This window comes from Triturus cristatus, chromosome 4_1 (assembly GCF_964204655.1).
Source record: "Triturus cristatus chromosome 4_1, aTriCri1.1, whole genome shotgun sequence".
NCBI classification, from domain to species: domain Eukaryota; kingdom Metazoa; phylum Chordata; class Amphibia; order Caudata; family Salamandridae; genus Triturus; species Triturus cristatus.
This window is the reverse complement of record NC_140585.1, coordinates 1,017,880,380-1,017,896,827: the sequence shown is the minus strand read 5'-3', so window position 1 is coordinate 1,017,896,827 and position 16,448 is coordinate 1,017,880,380. Positions and strand designations below refer to the sequence as shown.

The 16,448-nt window shown below is 46.9% G+C and overlaps 1 protein-coding gene across 1 annotated transcript in view; it reads left to right on the top strand.

Annotated features, from left to right (window-relative positions):
* Window positions 1-16,448, top strand: part of RELN (reelin) — a 1,440,257-nt gene that overhangs the window by 810,911 nt on the left and 612,898 nt on the right. Inside the window, exon 13 of the mRNA XM_085653954.1 lies at window positions 13,913-14,025. Coding sequence (XP_085510080.1) covers window positions 13,913-14,025 — 113 coding nt within the window. The remainder of the gene's footprint in view (window positions 1-13,912; window positions 14,026-16,448) is intronic.

The window sequence follows — 16,448 nt, the reverse complement described above, 5'->3', positions numbered from 1 at the left end:
TATGTCAAGTGGCTCCATACAGTAAAGTTAGGTTCTTTGGTACTTTATGGTGCACTTTATTTGCCAAAAAAAAGATGGCGAAGAGTGTCTGGAGCCTGAACCTGCACGAGAAAGGAGAAGAAATGGACAGGATCTGCTCTTCAAGCTCTTGGACCTTCTGGCACTGGTCCTTTTAGCACTGAAAAGCTGAAAGGTTTTATAGTGAATGTCGAGTCTGCACGTCTAGGAGTCTGCTACATGGCAGAAATTGGAAAGTAATGGACTTCCGCGAGTTGATCAGATACATCTAATCACGCCTTACCGTTACCAGGTATATTAGCTGCATAAGGACCAAGCACACCATCTTACAGCTCGCTCCTCATTTGACTTTTGCTGTTTCCTAGGGAAGCGTGTATGCTGTAAAGAACAAGTGCATCGCCTGCCTGCCAGTGCACTACATATTCAAAAGACGCAAGAGCATGCACATTACAAGAATCTACACTTTAACGAAGGGAATGTGCACACAAACACTAGGGCACTGACTTAAGCACGTAACACTGTACAGGATCTGTACAGGTCACACAGCATGACCCTATATGCGCGCTATTTTGAATTGACACAGGAAATGGGTTTTCCACAGTAGTGAGTCAGTAGGAGCTTCATATGCTATGGTGTTGAGAAGGGCTGCTGAGGTCCTGGACCTTCAGCTCCCTGTGGTGGAAGTCAAGACGAACATCTTGATGGAGGTCCTGCAGCCGGGTGTCTCTTCCTGCCTTTTAATAAGGCCTTGACAGATATCCTGCTGGGAACCTGGTCCAAGCCCAGCATAGGGGCTCCTCTGAATAGGACATTTGCCCACCGCCATCCTCCTGCACCAGGCGGCACAAATTTTCTCTCCAAACACCCTACCCCCGAGAACTTGCTGGTCCAAGCCTCGGAATCTCAGGGCGCATTCCTGTCTGCACCCCCGCACAGGGAATCCAAGATGCTGGAAAGTTGGGTCAAGAAAATGTTTTCTTCCCCCAGCCTTGAATCGCGGGTCGGTGAACACTCCATACCTATTGGGCCATTACTCCCTCTCCTTGTGGGAATCCGTTGTGCAAGTGCTGCACAGGTCCCAGAGAAGGCCCAGGCCATCCTCTCCCAAGCAGTATCAGATGGTCAGACGGTTGTGTCAAATCCACGTTGTGGGTTTAAGACGACCGACTCACTGGGCAGAGTGATGTCATCGACAGTGACTGTTCGACGCTATGCCTAGCTGAGAAATTTGGACTTTTCTGAGGATGTCTAGGCCTCCCTTATGGACATGCCCTTTGATGTCACCCATCTCTTCGGAGACAAAGCAGACATGGCCCTAGAGTGCATTAAGTACTCACAGGCTACGGCCAAGTCCTTGTGCCTCTCAGTGGCCTCACGTCACTCGTCTGCTTCTTGCCCCTTTCGTGGCTACGGAAGGTCTTTCAGCCACGCCATCCATATCCCAGTCACTAGGCCGCGCAAGTTCAGCAACCTCTGCATGGCTGTGTGCGTGGCTCATTCCGACCCCGTGGGTCGGGCAGCCAGAAGTCGGGTCAGTCCATCACCCCCCTGTCCCTTCAGCCTCCAAACACTCCAAGTCCGGCCCTTCAATATCATGGGTGGCCAGTTGGTGGCAGGTTCAGCCACCCCCTCCACTACTGGCAAAACTTCACGTTGGACAGGTGAGTTCTTCAGATAGTCCAAAGGGACTGCTCCCTGCCCTTCAAGAAAACCTCTCCCTCCATGCCTCCAGCTTATGACCAGCTGATTGTGTATCACCTGGCTTTGCTTCAGGAGGAATGTCACATGAGCAATAGAGAGGGTTCTGGTGTCAGACGCCGGCGGTGATTGCTATTCCTGCTACTTTCTGGTCCAGAAGAAGGAAAAGGGCCTTGCCCCTATCCTAGATCTGTGAGCCCTCAACTACTTCCTCAAAAGGGAGAATTTCAAGATGCTCAATGTAGCTCAATATAGCTCAGGACTTCTCTGCCCTAGACCCAGGAGACTGGATGATAGTGTTGGACTTGCTGGATGCCTATTTTCACATTCCCTTCCTGCGTGCCCATCGGCGCTACCTACGGTTTACGGTATGCCACGAGCACTGTCAGTTCACTGTGCCTCCCTTTGGCCTTACCAGTGCCCCTCGGGTGTTCACCAAGGTGATGGCAGTGGCCGCAGCTCATCTGGGCAGATCAGGGGTCCCAGTCTTCCCCTATCTCGACAACTGGCTATTAAAGGCAAGTTCACCCCACGCTATTGTCCCCCACCTCCAGACTAGGGCAAACTGTCTGTACCTGATGGAATTCTCTATCAATCTGCCGTAGTTACACCTGACTCCCTCTCAGATGCTCCTTTTCATCAGAGCTGTTCTGGATACGGTGCAGTTTCAGGCAAGTACAGGATATTCAGGCTATGATACCGATATTGCAGCCTCTAGCCTGGATTTCGGTGAGAATGACTCTGAGGCTGCTGGGCCTCATGGCCTCCTGCATCCTGCTAGTGACACACGCCAGATGGCATATGTGGGCTCTGCAGTGGGACTTGAAGTTCCAGTGGATGCAGCATCAGGGAAATCTCTATCATGGTTCAGATCTCGGAGAGAACTGCACAGGACCTGCAGTAGTGGCTAGCGTCAGCGAATTAGTCAGAGGCAGACCCCTCTCCGTTCCCCTACCATACCTCACAGTAGTGAGAGATGCGTCACTCCTGGGTTGGGGCTGCCATCTGGGAGAGGTGTGGATCAGAGGATTCTGCTTCCCATCAACCTACTGGAACTCTGAGTAATTCGCTTGGCATTGAAAGCCTTTCTTCCTTCAATCAAGGGAAAGCTGGTTCAACTGTTCAAGGACAACGTACATATGGTACTGCAACAAACAGGGCAAGGTGGGGTCGTGGACCCTCTGTGAAGAGGTCCTGCGTCTTGAGACGTGGCTGGAACAGCAGGACATTTCCCTGGTGGTTCAGCACCTTGCAGGTTCTCGAACTCCAGATGTGCAAGGTCTTGTTCAGCAGTGGGGAGAGCCTTGGTTAGATCTGTTCGTCTCCACCGAGAATGTACAATGTCAGCAGTTTTGCGCGCTGGAGTTTTCAAGGCACTACGCAAACAAATGATGGACGGAATGCTGAATAAATCATACATTCACCCCCAGTCAAGAGATCTGGGTTAAATCCATCGTTCTGTGGCTCACCATGCCACCACAGTTTAGACCCAGCCATATGCAAATCAGTCTTGACCCTGTGCCTCATGGGACCAGTCCAGACCAAACTGCCAAGCCAGGCACTTGCTCTGCGATGCTTTTTGCCTCAAGTGGAGCTCAGGCCTCCTGTACGACTTTCCGCCAATACCCCTCCTGTCCAGAGTGCTCAATAAGATCATTAGTGACCGGGCCCAAGTCATTCTTGTGTCTTCAGGCTGGGCACGGAGAGTCTGGTATCCCGACCTCCTACAGAAGAGCATCAATCCTCTGATCAGGCTACCCCTTCTGGAGGATCTTCTATCGCTGCAGCAAGGGAGGGACCTCCATCCAAACCTGTCAACTCTACGGCTTCTTGCACCGAGATTTAGCAGTGGCAGTTGATTAGCATTTGACCTTCCTCCCAAAATCTGTAATGTTATTTTGGCAGACAAATGTCCCTCTACCAAGACCATGTACACCTGCCAGTGGCACACATTTGTAAAATATTGTACAGAAAGGCCTATAGATCCTCTTTTTGCCTCCTTCTCTCAAGTCCTTCTTTTTATTTTGACCTTTGCCCAGCAGGGCTCTGCTCTGGGCACTCTCAACAGGTACCTTTCGGCTCTGTCTGATTTTTTGAGGCTGACAGACCAACCCTCTATATATAAATCTCCTTTTGTGGATAGATTTCTTACCTAACCATCTTTACTGATAAGTTGGCGCTTCACACTAGGGCCTCTTTCTTGCCAAAAGTGGTAACATCATTCCACGTGGGGCGATCAGTCACCTTGCCCACTTTTTACTCTTCTGACCCCTCTAAAGAAGAGGAGCGGCTCCACCACCCGCACCCAAAAAGAGTATTGTCGTTCTCTCCTGACCACACTAAAGAGTTCTGGGTGGATGACAAACTCTTTGTGGGATACGTTGGATCTAAGAAAGGTTGTGCAAGGCAGAAGAGAACTATCTCACAATGGGTCATCCTCTGCATCAAAAGTTGCTATACGCTGCTAAGAGGCAGCCTCCAGAATGCTTAAGGGTTCATTCCACCAGAGGTAAGGTTGCTACCACAGCATTCCAATGTGGTGTTTCAGTCCTTGACATTTTTCAGGCAGCAAAGTCGGCATCCCTGCATACATTTACCAAGCACTACTGCCTGGACAGTCAAGTCTGAAGAGGCGGCTGTTTTGGCCACTCCGTCCTGCAGGACTTCCTGGTCTATCTTTGTCTGCAGTTCCTTCTCCTGGGATAGTATTGCTTGGGAATCTATTCAAAGGTAAGGAAGCTGCAGCTAGATGTCTCTATCAGATGGACAAGATTCTTACCTTCGATAACGCCTTATCTGGTAGAAACATGATCTAGCCGCAGATTCCCTTACGCCCCCCCATCCTCTCCGCACTGCAGACAGGTTTTTAGAGGAAGGGTATGCTCCCTTTCCGGGCCCTAGTTATTCAGAAACAAACCAATGTCATGGACTTAATGGCTCCACCCTTTTGGTGTGGAAAGTCGTGAAAAGTAACTTACGTCAGCATGCCACGGTGATGTCTATATACAGCGGAGACGACGCCGACGATGTCGCGTGGAGCCAACCGACGCCACCAACCGGCGCGCAAGGGTAATGGTTGATGAAAAATCTTCCGGATCCAGTCTAATGCCTCAGAAATTCAAAGGTAAGGAATCTGCGACTAGATCATGTCTCTACCACATAAGGCATTACCGAAGGTCAGTAACTTGTCCTTTAATGTAGAAAGGCAATGGAATAGAAGATTGGATACTAACTGGGATGTATTGTGCATATATTACAGGAAATTATTTCGATTTTACACTTCCCATGATCTAAGAAACATTTACAGCTACGCCAAACAACTTTGCAAAAGAAATGTAGTAAAATACTCATCAACCCATTTTAAAGCTAAGCACTTCATAAAACAAGCATTTTATAGATCTTGCCTTTGGGACCTATTATTTTGCCCATGTTTTTAGCGATGCTGTCTAGCGTCCCCTTTGCAATGGAGCATGGCTAAAGAGGAGAGTAAAAAAAAAGCTTATGACATGGCCAGCCCCGTCATTTAGTAGGTGTGTGCATCCTGCATGTGCGGAAATTCAAAATGACAGGGCACTTTTTTTTTCTTTTCACATGAGATTGGTAACTAAAGGAAAAGTAGCGGGTGGGAGAAGTAGCACAGAAGGCAGGGGTAAGAAGCACACGGGCAAGTGATAGCAACATTGACCTGTAGAGGACACATAGAGATGATAAAGCAATGCAGGGAGAGAAGCACATGAGGGCAAGCGCAACACCTACAGAAATGGGGGAGAAACACACAGGTGAGAGATAGCAGCACAAAGCTCTGAAGTAGAAAAGAAATACACGCAGGAGAGAGCTGGGAAGTACATACACTCTCATAGAGTGCTTAACCAAAAAGAAAAAAACAGTGCCTGAAAATGAAGCAGTGCAAGGCCACAAGTAATAAGGGCATAATCAAGAGGAGGAACAAATACAAGAAGAGGAAAGAAAGCCCACCCAAGCTTACAAATAAAAAGTAAGCAATAGGACTATAAAGCCAACCAATGATAAGCAATCCCACTGTAAGTAAGCTGACAATAGGTCTTTTTGCAAACAGACAGCTTGTGCCTTCTGGTAGGCGAGACCTAAAAAATCTTTTGTGACTTGTGACAGTAACAAAACATTTAATTGCATTGATCATATATCTGACAGTCGGTAATTCGAAAGCCAGGAACAGAATATTCAAGGCGAAAATGCACAAAACCTGGAAGCATAACAAATAGCCAGAAACCATTGCCAGTACCACCAAACCCATCAATCTATAGACCCAAATGGTATTATTTTGCGCCCTCACCCTTGATAAACTAACAAAACTCTTCAACTACCTCAACACGAACTCCTTTAAACACAGAATCACAAGGAAAGGAAAATAGAGTATATGCCCTGCGGTGTATATCTGTTCCCTGTTTTCCTCTCAGGGACTATTTTGCATATTAGATCATGCACTGATAAAAAACCGTCTGAATCTTAAATATCCATGCACTTCTTTTTATTGTGCATCCCTTTCGTGGACTTCAGAAACAGTTCATCTTGAATTAGTAGCAGAGAATGGCATAAGTCGGTTTACAATTCTTCATCAAACAGTAGTGAAAATGACAGACAACAAGTGTTTCACGAAAAAGTTTCGCTTCTTCAGGGCTTTGAGAATTTTGTCATTCGAAAATAGTTATCCATAATCTTGATACGAGGTTTCCCAGAGAAATCTTCACTGCACAATCTAATATCTGATGATAGTTTTCAATAACAAAATACGGCCGTAGCTTCACTTCACGATACGGAGTCACATCTCTGTTCCTAAAGAGACCCGCTGTCTCTTCTACTAATTCAAGATGAACTGTTTCTGAAGTCCACGAAAAGGACGCACAATAAAAAGAAGTGCATGGATATTTAGGATTCAGACTGCTTTTTCCTTTATCAGCATCGCCTCTTCTTCGACAGCGTAGCCCATCTCTCGTAAAGCACTCAAGCCTCTGGCGGACATCATCACCTCCGCCCTCACTCTAATAGATTTCTCAGATCTTCTTAGACAGACTCAATCGTGCTCGCTGTGTTATCTCACATCATGTAATAAATATATAGGTGGGTTGGTATTATAACAGTGTTCAATACTTATTTTAGCTGCAAAACCGAACTAACTTCATGAAAATTAATAGCAGCAGGATGGAGTCATGTAGACAAAATGGAAGGTTCCTAGTCCGCCCTCTCCACCATGCATATGTGCAGTTGTGAGAATGTTTAGTAGGCGTGTCAGTGTGAGTAGGGGGCGACAGAAATCCTCTCTGAGTAATTGACACTGAAGAAAAGGAAAAAAGAAAGAGATGGGTGAAATAAAGACTACAGATGGATAGATTGTTATTCACTGAAATCGGGAACAATGCACATATTCAGTCGTTTTCCTGGCACACTCACCACCACGTTCCCTGGTTTTGCGACAGCAAGAGTCCCTATAGCCAATCAAGATGAGCTCTGGAGTCTGCTTAACAAAAAGGTGCCACTGGCAGCCTGCTCGTGTCGCAGAACCCATTTTTAGCGGCGCGCGAGGGCAGGAGCTGGTATCTCACCTCAGGAGCGCCGTCGCACCGAGGCACCGGCTGGGGTGAGATCACGTCAAACGGGTCCACTTGCAGCAACGCTCCAGAACAGCTCCCACTCCCGCGCAATTAGCTGCCTCGTGTCCCAATTAAAAGATTGAAACCTATGTTCAATTATTTCTGAACAGCATCTCTGCTGGCACCGCTCCCTGCCGCCCCAGACATCATATGTGCCTCCTGCAGTATATTTTACAGTCGCAGCAGGAGATGACTTATCATTTCAATTGGATGTTGTATTTGGAGGCCGCTATATGTTTGCATATTTTGATAATTATCCGAATTTGAAATCTGTTGATATCTGGCTGGCACAAATTTGCAATGTTTCGCAGTTAGCTGTTCCCTTTACCTCCCCTAGCGGGCTCAGAGAATCCAGCTTTCTGGTCGCAGATGGCGTCCGAGCTGCTTCGCTTTTTAATTCCAAATAGCATACTGTCTCCCCACAGCTGGGATTCAGCGACCAAAGTCTGTGGACGAACGTGAATTCTGCAATCGAGACTTCAACAAGGCGCCTGGAGAAGCCGGCACTTCCGGCTCATTCATTGACCACGGGCCATCTCATCAGGTGCGCACTGAAACTGCGAACATGAACATACATACTGTGTCTGCAATTTGCTTAATTTGAGCCGGAGCTTTCCGGTGCTGAGCACCGGCACTTAATTGGTTTCCGGTGCTCAGCACCGGCACTTAATTGTCAACACCACACTTAGGGCAGTCTGCCACAAGGTGGCGCTGCTCATGTAATTTAGAGATGAGCAGTATAACAGTTGTGTAGGAAAATAATATACATTAAAGAATTACTAATACCGGCCTCCCCAGCCATTCCTTTAGCTTTGGAGACCTTGAATAATCTGAACTGTCCCATTTACATGCAATAGAGATGGTTAGTAGTTGTTTGGCAGCGATGACAGGGGCGATGGGTGGTGCAAGCTGCAGTGGCCTCCTGGTCAGAGCCCCGGCACTTAATATTTTACAAATTAAGCACTCTGCATCAAAAAATCCCAAGTTTTGTGAGTGCAGTAACAGTCAAGGTTTATAAAATTCAACCATGATGTGGTCAATTATTAATTCAATTTATAAATGATGTCCTTTGTGGTAGCACCATACCTCTTCTCTGCAGTGTGATAAGGTTTGGGACCAAAATGATTCCCGGTGTTTCCTCTGTGATAGCACACCCCAAGGCCACCGAGGGTAACGTTAGTGCTCATTACTTTTAATTGAAGTAACACTGATAGTATGCTAGGTCCACGGCGTAAGGCTGTTGCCACAATCGCTGGCATGTTAGTTCTTACGGTGGCAGAGTAGGAACTCTCTGTCCTTGTCTGAAGGGGAGTACATGGAAGCGGTAGAACATTCCTCTGTCCTCACTGCTGAATTTTCCAATGCCATTTCAGAGTCTCTACAGCATACCCTCAAAAAAGTGGTTTCAAAAGCTGTCAAGTGTCCAGATAAGGAACTATATCAGCTCACTTCGTCTTGGCCTTCTCTACCCCGGCAAAGGGAAGTTGTGTCTCCTTCTGGGGATGACTGGCTTGGCTTTGGAGCCTACTTCTCCTAAAACTAAGAATTGTGCTCACCTACAGTGTCTGACCTTTATGAAAAGATGAGAAGGACCTTCTGTTTAACCTCTATGGCGTAAGCGCTCTGACTCTCTGCCCCGGGAGATGAACAGATAGCCTGCACAAGGATAAGAAGTCTGCAACAATTGAGGACCAGGGAAATGATGATGATTCTTCTCTGCGGATGTTGATTATGAGCCCATGGGGTCTAGGGGCTGGCACACTATATGGTATGGAAAAAAACAAAAATGCAGTCCGGTTCTGATAGGGGTGCACACCACCCCCTAGAGTAGAAGATGACCTATCTGATGGCTGGTTAGACCACTCCATACTAGAGGATCTCTGTCAACCCCGCTCATCAGAGTGGTGCCCTATCCCAAGGTGACCTTTTATATGCAAACAAGGCTCTGAGACTCCTAGATCAAGGAGTCGGGAACATGCTCCGTGCTGAGCGTCCTCGGCACTTGATTTTCCTTACAAGCTAGATGGTCTTCAGATGGTCATGTATAAAGGCAAATGTAAGAATGGCTCAAAAAGGGCATCAATTGCTGCTGGCCAGCAGGGGATATAGGCTCTTGGATATTACTGAGCAAGCGGCCAAGATCATTGAGATGGCTGAGGCAGCCAAAGTAGATAGTTCCCCAACTGACCCTGACATGCTTTCAGACTGGGTCCAGAGGGCCACAGAGGAACAGATCTATACTTCTAACATTAGATCTGAAGCTAAGGGAACAGGCATCCTCAGAGGCATGCTATTTGAAGATCGTTATACTAAAACTGTTGTTGATTTCTCTTGGATCCTCTTCAGAAAGAGATCTAAGCAACCATTTGTAGTTTGAAGGATTAAAGACCCCTGGACGATATCGACTGACCGTACAAAGAAAGACGCAGAGTTAAGGATGACTGGATGCCTTCTTGACCTATGTGGATAGCAATTGTTGTTATTGGGTCACATGTTTTATAGTTGCAGTCCCTGGTGTTGCTGGGATATGTGATTTCAAGATTCTCAAGGTGTCCTGCATGACATAAACCATGCCAACGTGTCCAAACACCTGCCATCCTTCCTCCAGTGAAAGAGTTGCGTATGTGTGCTTCCTTTTTAGGTCTCGCCTAGCTATTGCGATAGCAATCGCTGTGCGAGACTCTAGTAATGGGCTCCCAAAAGTGCTCCCAAAAGCGGATTGCATGGCGAGCACGCGCACAATCACGTGCATTGTGCCGCCATGCAATCCGTTTGGCATCGTACTTCAAAGGGTCCGCTCCCCCGCCTGTAATGCACTCCCCCGCCCCTGCCAAGCACGCGCGCCACGCTCCGCCGCATCACAAATTTGCTTGAATGCATTTAATCGGCAAACAGTCCTTCCCTTGTTTTTCTTGTCCTCAAACTACAGAACATATCACTTCCTTTCTCTGTCTTCCTCCACCAGTCCATGTTTCCTTCCTGCTCATCTTCCTCTCTTAACCGCACATCTCCTCGTCTTCCGCCTCTACCTGAACCACATTTATAGAATCACTTTATTCTCTCCACAAACCTCCCTGCCTTCTCCTTCTACTGCCCTCAGTGCTTTTCCAGCATTCACTTTGCCTCAGCCCTCCCTCCTCTTCCCCTTTGGCCCGCAGCGCTTCTCCAGTTTCACTCTGCCTGACCCCCCTCTCACCTCATCCTCCTGCCCTCAGCGCTTCCCCAGCCTTCACTTTTCCTCAGCCCACCCCCCATCTTCCTGCACTCAGTGCTTCACCAGCCTTCACTTTGCCTCAGTCCCTCCCCTCATCCTCCTGCTCTCAGCGCTTCTCCAGCCTCCCCTTTTACTCAGCCCTCCCTCCCCCCTCATCCTCCTGTCCTCAGTGCTTCTCCAGCCTTCACTTTGCCTCAGCCCTCTCTCCTCTTCCCCTCCGGCCCTCACAGCTTCTCCAGTCTTCTCTCTGCCTCACCCCACTTTCCCCTCATCCTCTTGCCCTCAGCGCTTCTCCAGCCTTCACTTTGCTTCAGCCCACCTCCCCCTCCTCCTCCGCCTTCCGTCAGCACTTCCCCATTCTTCACTTGTCCCCAGCCCTGCCTCCCCCTCATCCTCCTGCCCTCAGTGCTTCTCCAGTCTTCACTTTGCCTCAGCCCTCTCTCCTCTTCCCCTCCGGCCCTCACAGCTTCTCCAGTCTTCTCTCTGCCTCACCCCACTTTCCCCTCATCCTCTTGCCCTCAGCGCTTCTCCAGCCTTCACTTTGCCTCAACCCACCTCCCCCTCCTCCTCCGCCTTCTGTCAGCGCTTCCCCATTCTTCACTTGTCCCCAGCCCTGCCTCCCCCTCATCCTCCTGTCCTCAGTGCTTCTCCAGCCTTCACTTTGCCTCAGCCCTCTCTCCTCTTCCCCTTCGGCCCTCACAGCTTCTCCAGTCTTCTCTCTTGCCTCATCCCACTTTCCCCTTCTTACTCCTTCCCTCAGTGCTTCTCCAGCCTTCACTTTGTCTCAGCCCCCCCTCATCCTCCTTCCCTCAGCACTTCTCCAGCCTTCATTTTGCCTCAGCCCTCCCTCCCTCCCCCTCATCCTACTGCTCTCAGCACTTCTCGAGCATTCACTCTACCTCAGCCCTCCTTCCCTCTCCGCCTCCTGCCATCAGCGTTTCATCACCCTTCACTTTGCCTCGGTCCTCCCCCTCCTCCTCCTGCTCTCGGCGCTTCTCCAACCTCCACTTTTCCTCATCCCGCCCTCCCCTCATCCTCCTGCCCTCAGTGCTTCTACAGCCTTCACTTTTCCTCAGTCCTCTCCCTCTTCCTCCTGCTCTCTGCGCTTCTCCTACCTCCACTTTTCCTCAGCCCCCCCCAATCCTCCTGCCCTCAGTGCTTCTCCAGTCTTCACTTTGCATCAGCCCTAAGGGCTTCTCCAACCTTGAGCCCTCTCTCCACTCATCTTGCCCTCAGTGCTTCTCCAGCCTTCACTTTGCCTCAGCCCACTCCAGCCTCCATCCACCTCCTTCCCTCGACGCTTCTCCAGCCTTCACTCTGCCTCAGCCCTTAGTTTCTCCCCTCCTCCACCGGCCCTCAGTGCTTCTCCAACCTTCACTTGGCCTCAGCCCTCCCTCACCCCTCATCCTCCTGCCCTCATCGCTTCGCCAACCTTGACTTTGCCTCAGCCCCCCCCCAATCCTGCCCTCAGCGCTTCTCTAGCCTTCACTTGGTCTCGGCCCTCCCTCCCCCCTTATCCTGCCCTCAGCGCTTCTCCAACCTGCACTTTTCCTCAGTCCTCCCTTTCTCCTCACCCTCTTTCCCACAGCTCTTCATTTTTCTTAGCCGTCGAGGCAGCACAGTGAGGTACGTACTCTGTTTTGACAACTGGTTAATTACTGAAGCTCAAAATGTGCATCTGGCATGACTGTCTCAGCTGCTCATCCTTCCAATGTCGATACATTAGGTTCTATTACTTTGGGTAGTAGTAACACCCATTAAAAGGAGCTATAAAGAATATTTGGAGAGAGCACGTGCTAAAACACAACATATTCTACATTTACCGTCCCTCTCCCCTCCCGCCTTCATCTCCTCATCTCTCCCTCCACCTGTCACTCTTCCCACCCTGTCAATTCGTCCACCTTCTCCCTTTTTTATGTCTCACTAGTGAACTATCAACAGCCCCCCCCACCTCCTGCACCCTTCACTCATGTGTATTCCCTCATCTCTTCTGCTGGAGGTGGGAGAGCTAACACATGGACAGGGAGAGCCGGAGCACAGCTCCGGGTGGGCTCCCAAGCCCTGAACATCATGTTCGAGTATAATGAGGGTTCTTCAGATTGCAATAAATTGTATTTCTTTAACAAGCGGAAGGGTTTCATCAGAGCACATCAGATTCTAACCCTGTGTTGAGAAGTATTTCTTGGAAGTGAAGGTTTTTCAGCATGAACTGAGAAGCATCCTGCCCCGCCCCCTGATATCAATGCCATTAGTGAGCTAGGAGGCATGTTATATGTGGGCTAAGTTCTTATTATATATGGAGCAAAACTGTAGTGTCACACACATCCTAATATCACTTATTTGAAGGTGCTTTCATATGTGACAATTAGAAACAAGCATTGGCATAGCCAATAGGTCTCGCTTTTGGGACCTTATAAGTATTTAGTTATGTAGCACAATATCCTTGGTGCAACAACACTAACTATTGCATGGCTAAACACTTATAAGGTCCCAAAGGCGAGACCTATTGGCTATGCCAATGCTTGTTATGATATCCTACTATACAAGTATCTATCGTTTTGAGACTAGTATTCATGCTACAAGCTTTGCACTTTCCTGTTTGTTATCTACAAGTAACCAAAGTGCGCTTTTTACCCCAGGCAAGCTTTGCCTTGGAAGCTCACTGTCATCAGAGAATCTGGATCCACAATAAGGCTTAGAAATAGATGACCCTAATCTAGCCAAGCAGATTTCTTTATGTCATTTAAAATGTTCTATATCATACAATAAAGCATTATGGCCCACTGTTGAGGCATATTTAGCTACTGATGTAGCCAAGGCAGACTGGTCTATACTACTGTTGGAACACCACACCCTTTACTGGCAGAATATCTTAAATTAAGCAGAGAGAAGTAGAAAGAGTCCATTTGAATGTTGGTGCTGGAGGCTGATACCAGCCATTATTCACGTTCTGCCCTGCGAATGATTTGACTGGAGACCATTACAATGTTCTGTGGAAACTTTATTGCCTTTTGCTCAGGGCGGACACCTGCAATTCTGCAGAGGGACTTCCGTGTATTTCTGATCTTGCCTGCTGCCAGTCGCAAGGGGACGGGGTGTAAAATATCATTTTCAAAGTTAGAAACCACATCAGAAGTTGCTGCATATTCCTTGAATGCTGTTGATGTGTGAGTCCGTCTAGATTTGTGGCCTTACTGAGTCATTATGCAGCTGAGCCACCCACATACAAGGTGCTACTTTTATGTTGAGGAATATGTAAGCCCCTGAGATCCTACTGAAGGGCTTGTTTACTAGCATGTAAAGCACATTGTATGCCATTTATCCTGAGTAACGTATCTGGTTCTATATTTTGCAGGCGGAGGGTGTGACCCCGGAGAATCCCATGACAATGACGTTATGCTTTACGCAAAGATTGAAGGAAAGAAAGAACACATCATTATTGATACCCTTTCATACTCATCCTACAAGGTACCTATAGATTTCTTAAGATTGCAATTCAGTGATATGGTATATCGAGATTTGTACAAAGTATGACATTTACACCATATTTGCCTTGGCCAAAAAATATCCCAAATGTAAAAATAAATGTAAATATGTGAATTTTTGATACTGTGGCAGTAAGATGCTGGACTTCAAGAGAAGCAAGAACTGTTGATACTTTGCAATTAATGATCCTGCTATTTACTTGATTAATTTTGTTTGTAAATTTCCGTGGCATTGACTTAGCCTCAGGGAAACAAACCATTTTAGATAAAACGGAGGGACAGAGAAAGGGCCTGTGTTACCTCATCTATATGTGCATCGACCATGAAGAAAAAGACAGCGCGGCTCATTGTAATATCATAATTGGAGTAGGAGCGATCAGCCTCTATAGTGGTTAGGTCAAGATTAAAAATGTTTTGAGATCCATGTAGAAGAGGAGCAGAACAGGAATCGGGCAAGTTTCTTAGGAGTTGAATGTTCAAAGCAAGAGACAATGTTTTCTTGGTATTTGTTTTAGATCTGGACTCATCAGGTATATAGAGTTTGTTCTGAAGGATTGGTAGTTGAGGTAGGTGGACCTCTTTTTAGACGAGGCAGTAGACTTTGAATCAGATGGGTGCCTTAAAGCAGAACCAGTAGGGTTTTATCCGCAGGGAGGTGTGTGGAAGCATGTTTATGCACGTTTTGAGGTCAGAGGGTGAATTCATATGTGCTTTGAGTCACTCTAAGGAAGACTATTAAAGTCTATGGAGGGAGGCGAGCATTGCATCCATAAGTGTGAGCCTGCCCACATGACTGGACAGCAGTTCAAAAGCTTGCAGTAGGATACAAATCACGTCTTCCCCGAGCAGATGGATTTGGTAGAGCAGAGTTATGTGTTCATTGAATTGCTGACTGTCTTTGTAATATGGGGATAGAAACAGAAGCAACATACTTTATAGCACCTCCATTTTCTATGAGGTAGTAGTTGTTAAAAACAGAAAGAGTCCCATAGTACGTGGACCTGCTGCAAGCCATATAACCTCATCTCTAAAATAATGCCAGTGGATAGCAATGGGAGTGGGTGGCATGGGCATGCATAAATGTGTATTGTGATTGAATATATCTATATATAAGAGACGGATGCTCAGCCAAGACATACTATAAGATGCTCAACAATTTATAAAGTGACTGATGCTATCCTTGTAAAACTCAACCGGTGCGACACCCTGTAAGCGTAAAGATAGCTATGGCCATTTTAATGCCTGTTTCACTTTCCACTTCATGTATCTCAAGACAGCGGGAGGAATTTTACATCTCTCCAGACATGCTAGGCGATTGGTCTCCTCTTTTTGGCTCTCCTGCTTGCCCATCCGGCAACTGGAAGCTGAATTTAAATTGACAATGATAGTCTCTCAGCAGGGTGGGAAAAGAAGAAGCAGGTAAGGAACATCCGTGAGTTCTGGGAGTGTGTTTACTCATTTTCAACAGAGAATATCGTTGTGGAAAGATGTGTTCCGTTGGGTGGAATGTTGATATAGTAAATTAAAGAGATGTACAACTATTTTCAGGCACATTTTAATGAAATGCTAGTACACCAAGAGACATATTTGACCAATGATGCTTCTTAAAATATGTTTTCTATAAAAAATATATTGGTCCCCAGTGATTACTCATAGTTCCTACTGCTCAGTTAATGAAACCCCTTATTTCTAAATAAAATATTGTAAAGTATTTTGCATGTTTTAGGTTTATAATAAATGAGGCACACCTTTAACGTGGGGGCATACAAAAAAGTAAGTGTTGATCAACCCAACTGCATAGCAGCCCTCAGAGTCAACATTAAGGACACACATTGGTAACCAGTCGAGAAAGGCGCAGTACTGTGGGGGATGACATTTGTAATATTTAAAAAGCCCAGATTGTGTTGTGAAGCATAAATGCCAATGAAAATCTATGACACGTAAAAGGTCCCGTCTGGTAAAGAGAGGGTTATGTGTCCATAAGAGCAATCCAAACGTATCTTAAAATCAGCACCTATAATGTAATATTTTATGTAATCCAAGGAGTGGGATTGCCCTGAAGCCTTGGAACCCCTCTAACAGCGTTACCGCTACATAAGGTCCTGCAGTATCATCCTTCTTTTGGTGATAGCACAATAAATGCAATCATAACAAATAAAGATGGATGACGTGAACAATAGTCCAAAATAATAAGAGTCAAAAGTTTAGGCTCACGAAATACCCACCTTGAATACATATTTCATACAAAAATGGTCATGCACCTAATTATGTTACAAAACACTCGAAGTTAGAATGTTATATTGAGTAAATGCTGGAAAGTTAAACTGGCTATATTTAGCGACTTAAAACATATCATCATTATTGTAGGGCGTTACACATGTAGAGTCTGTTTTTTTGTAATCTGCT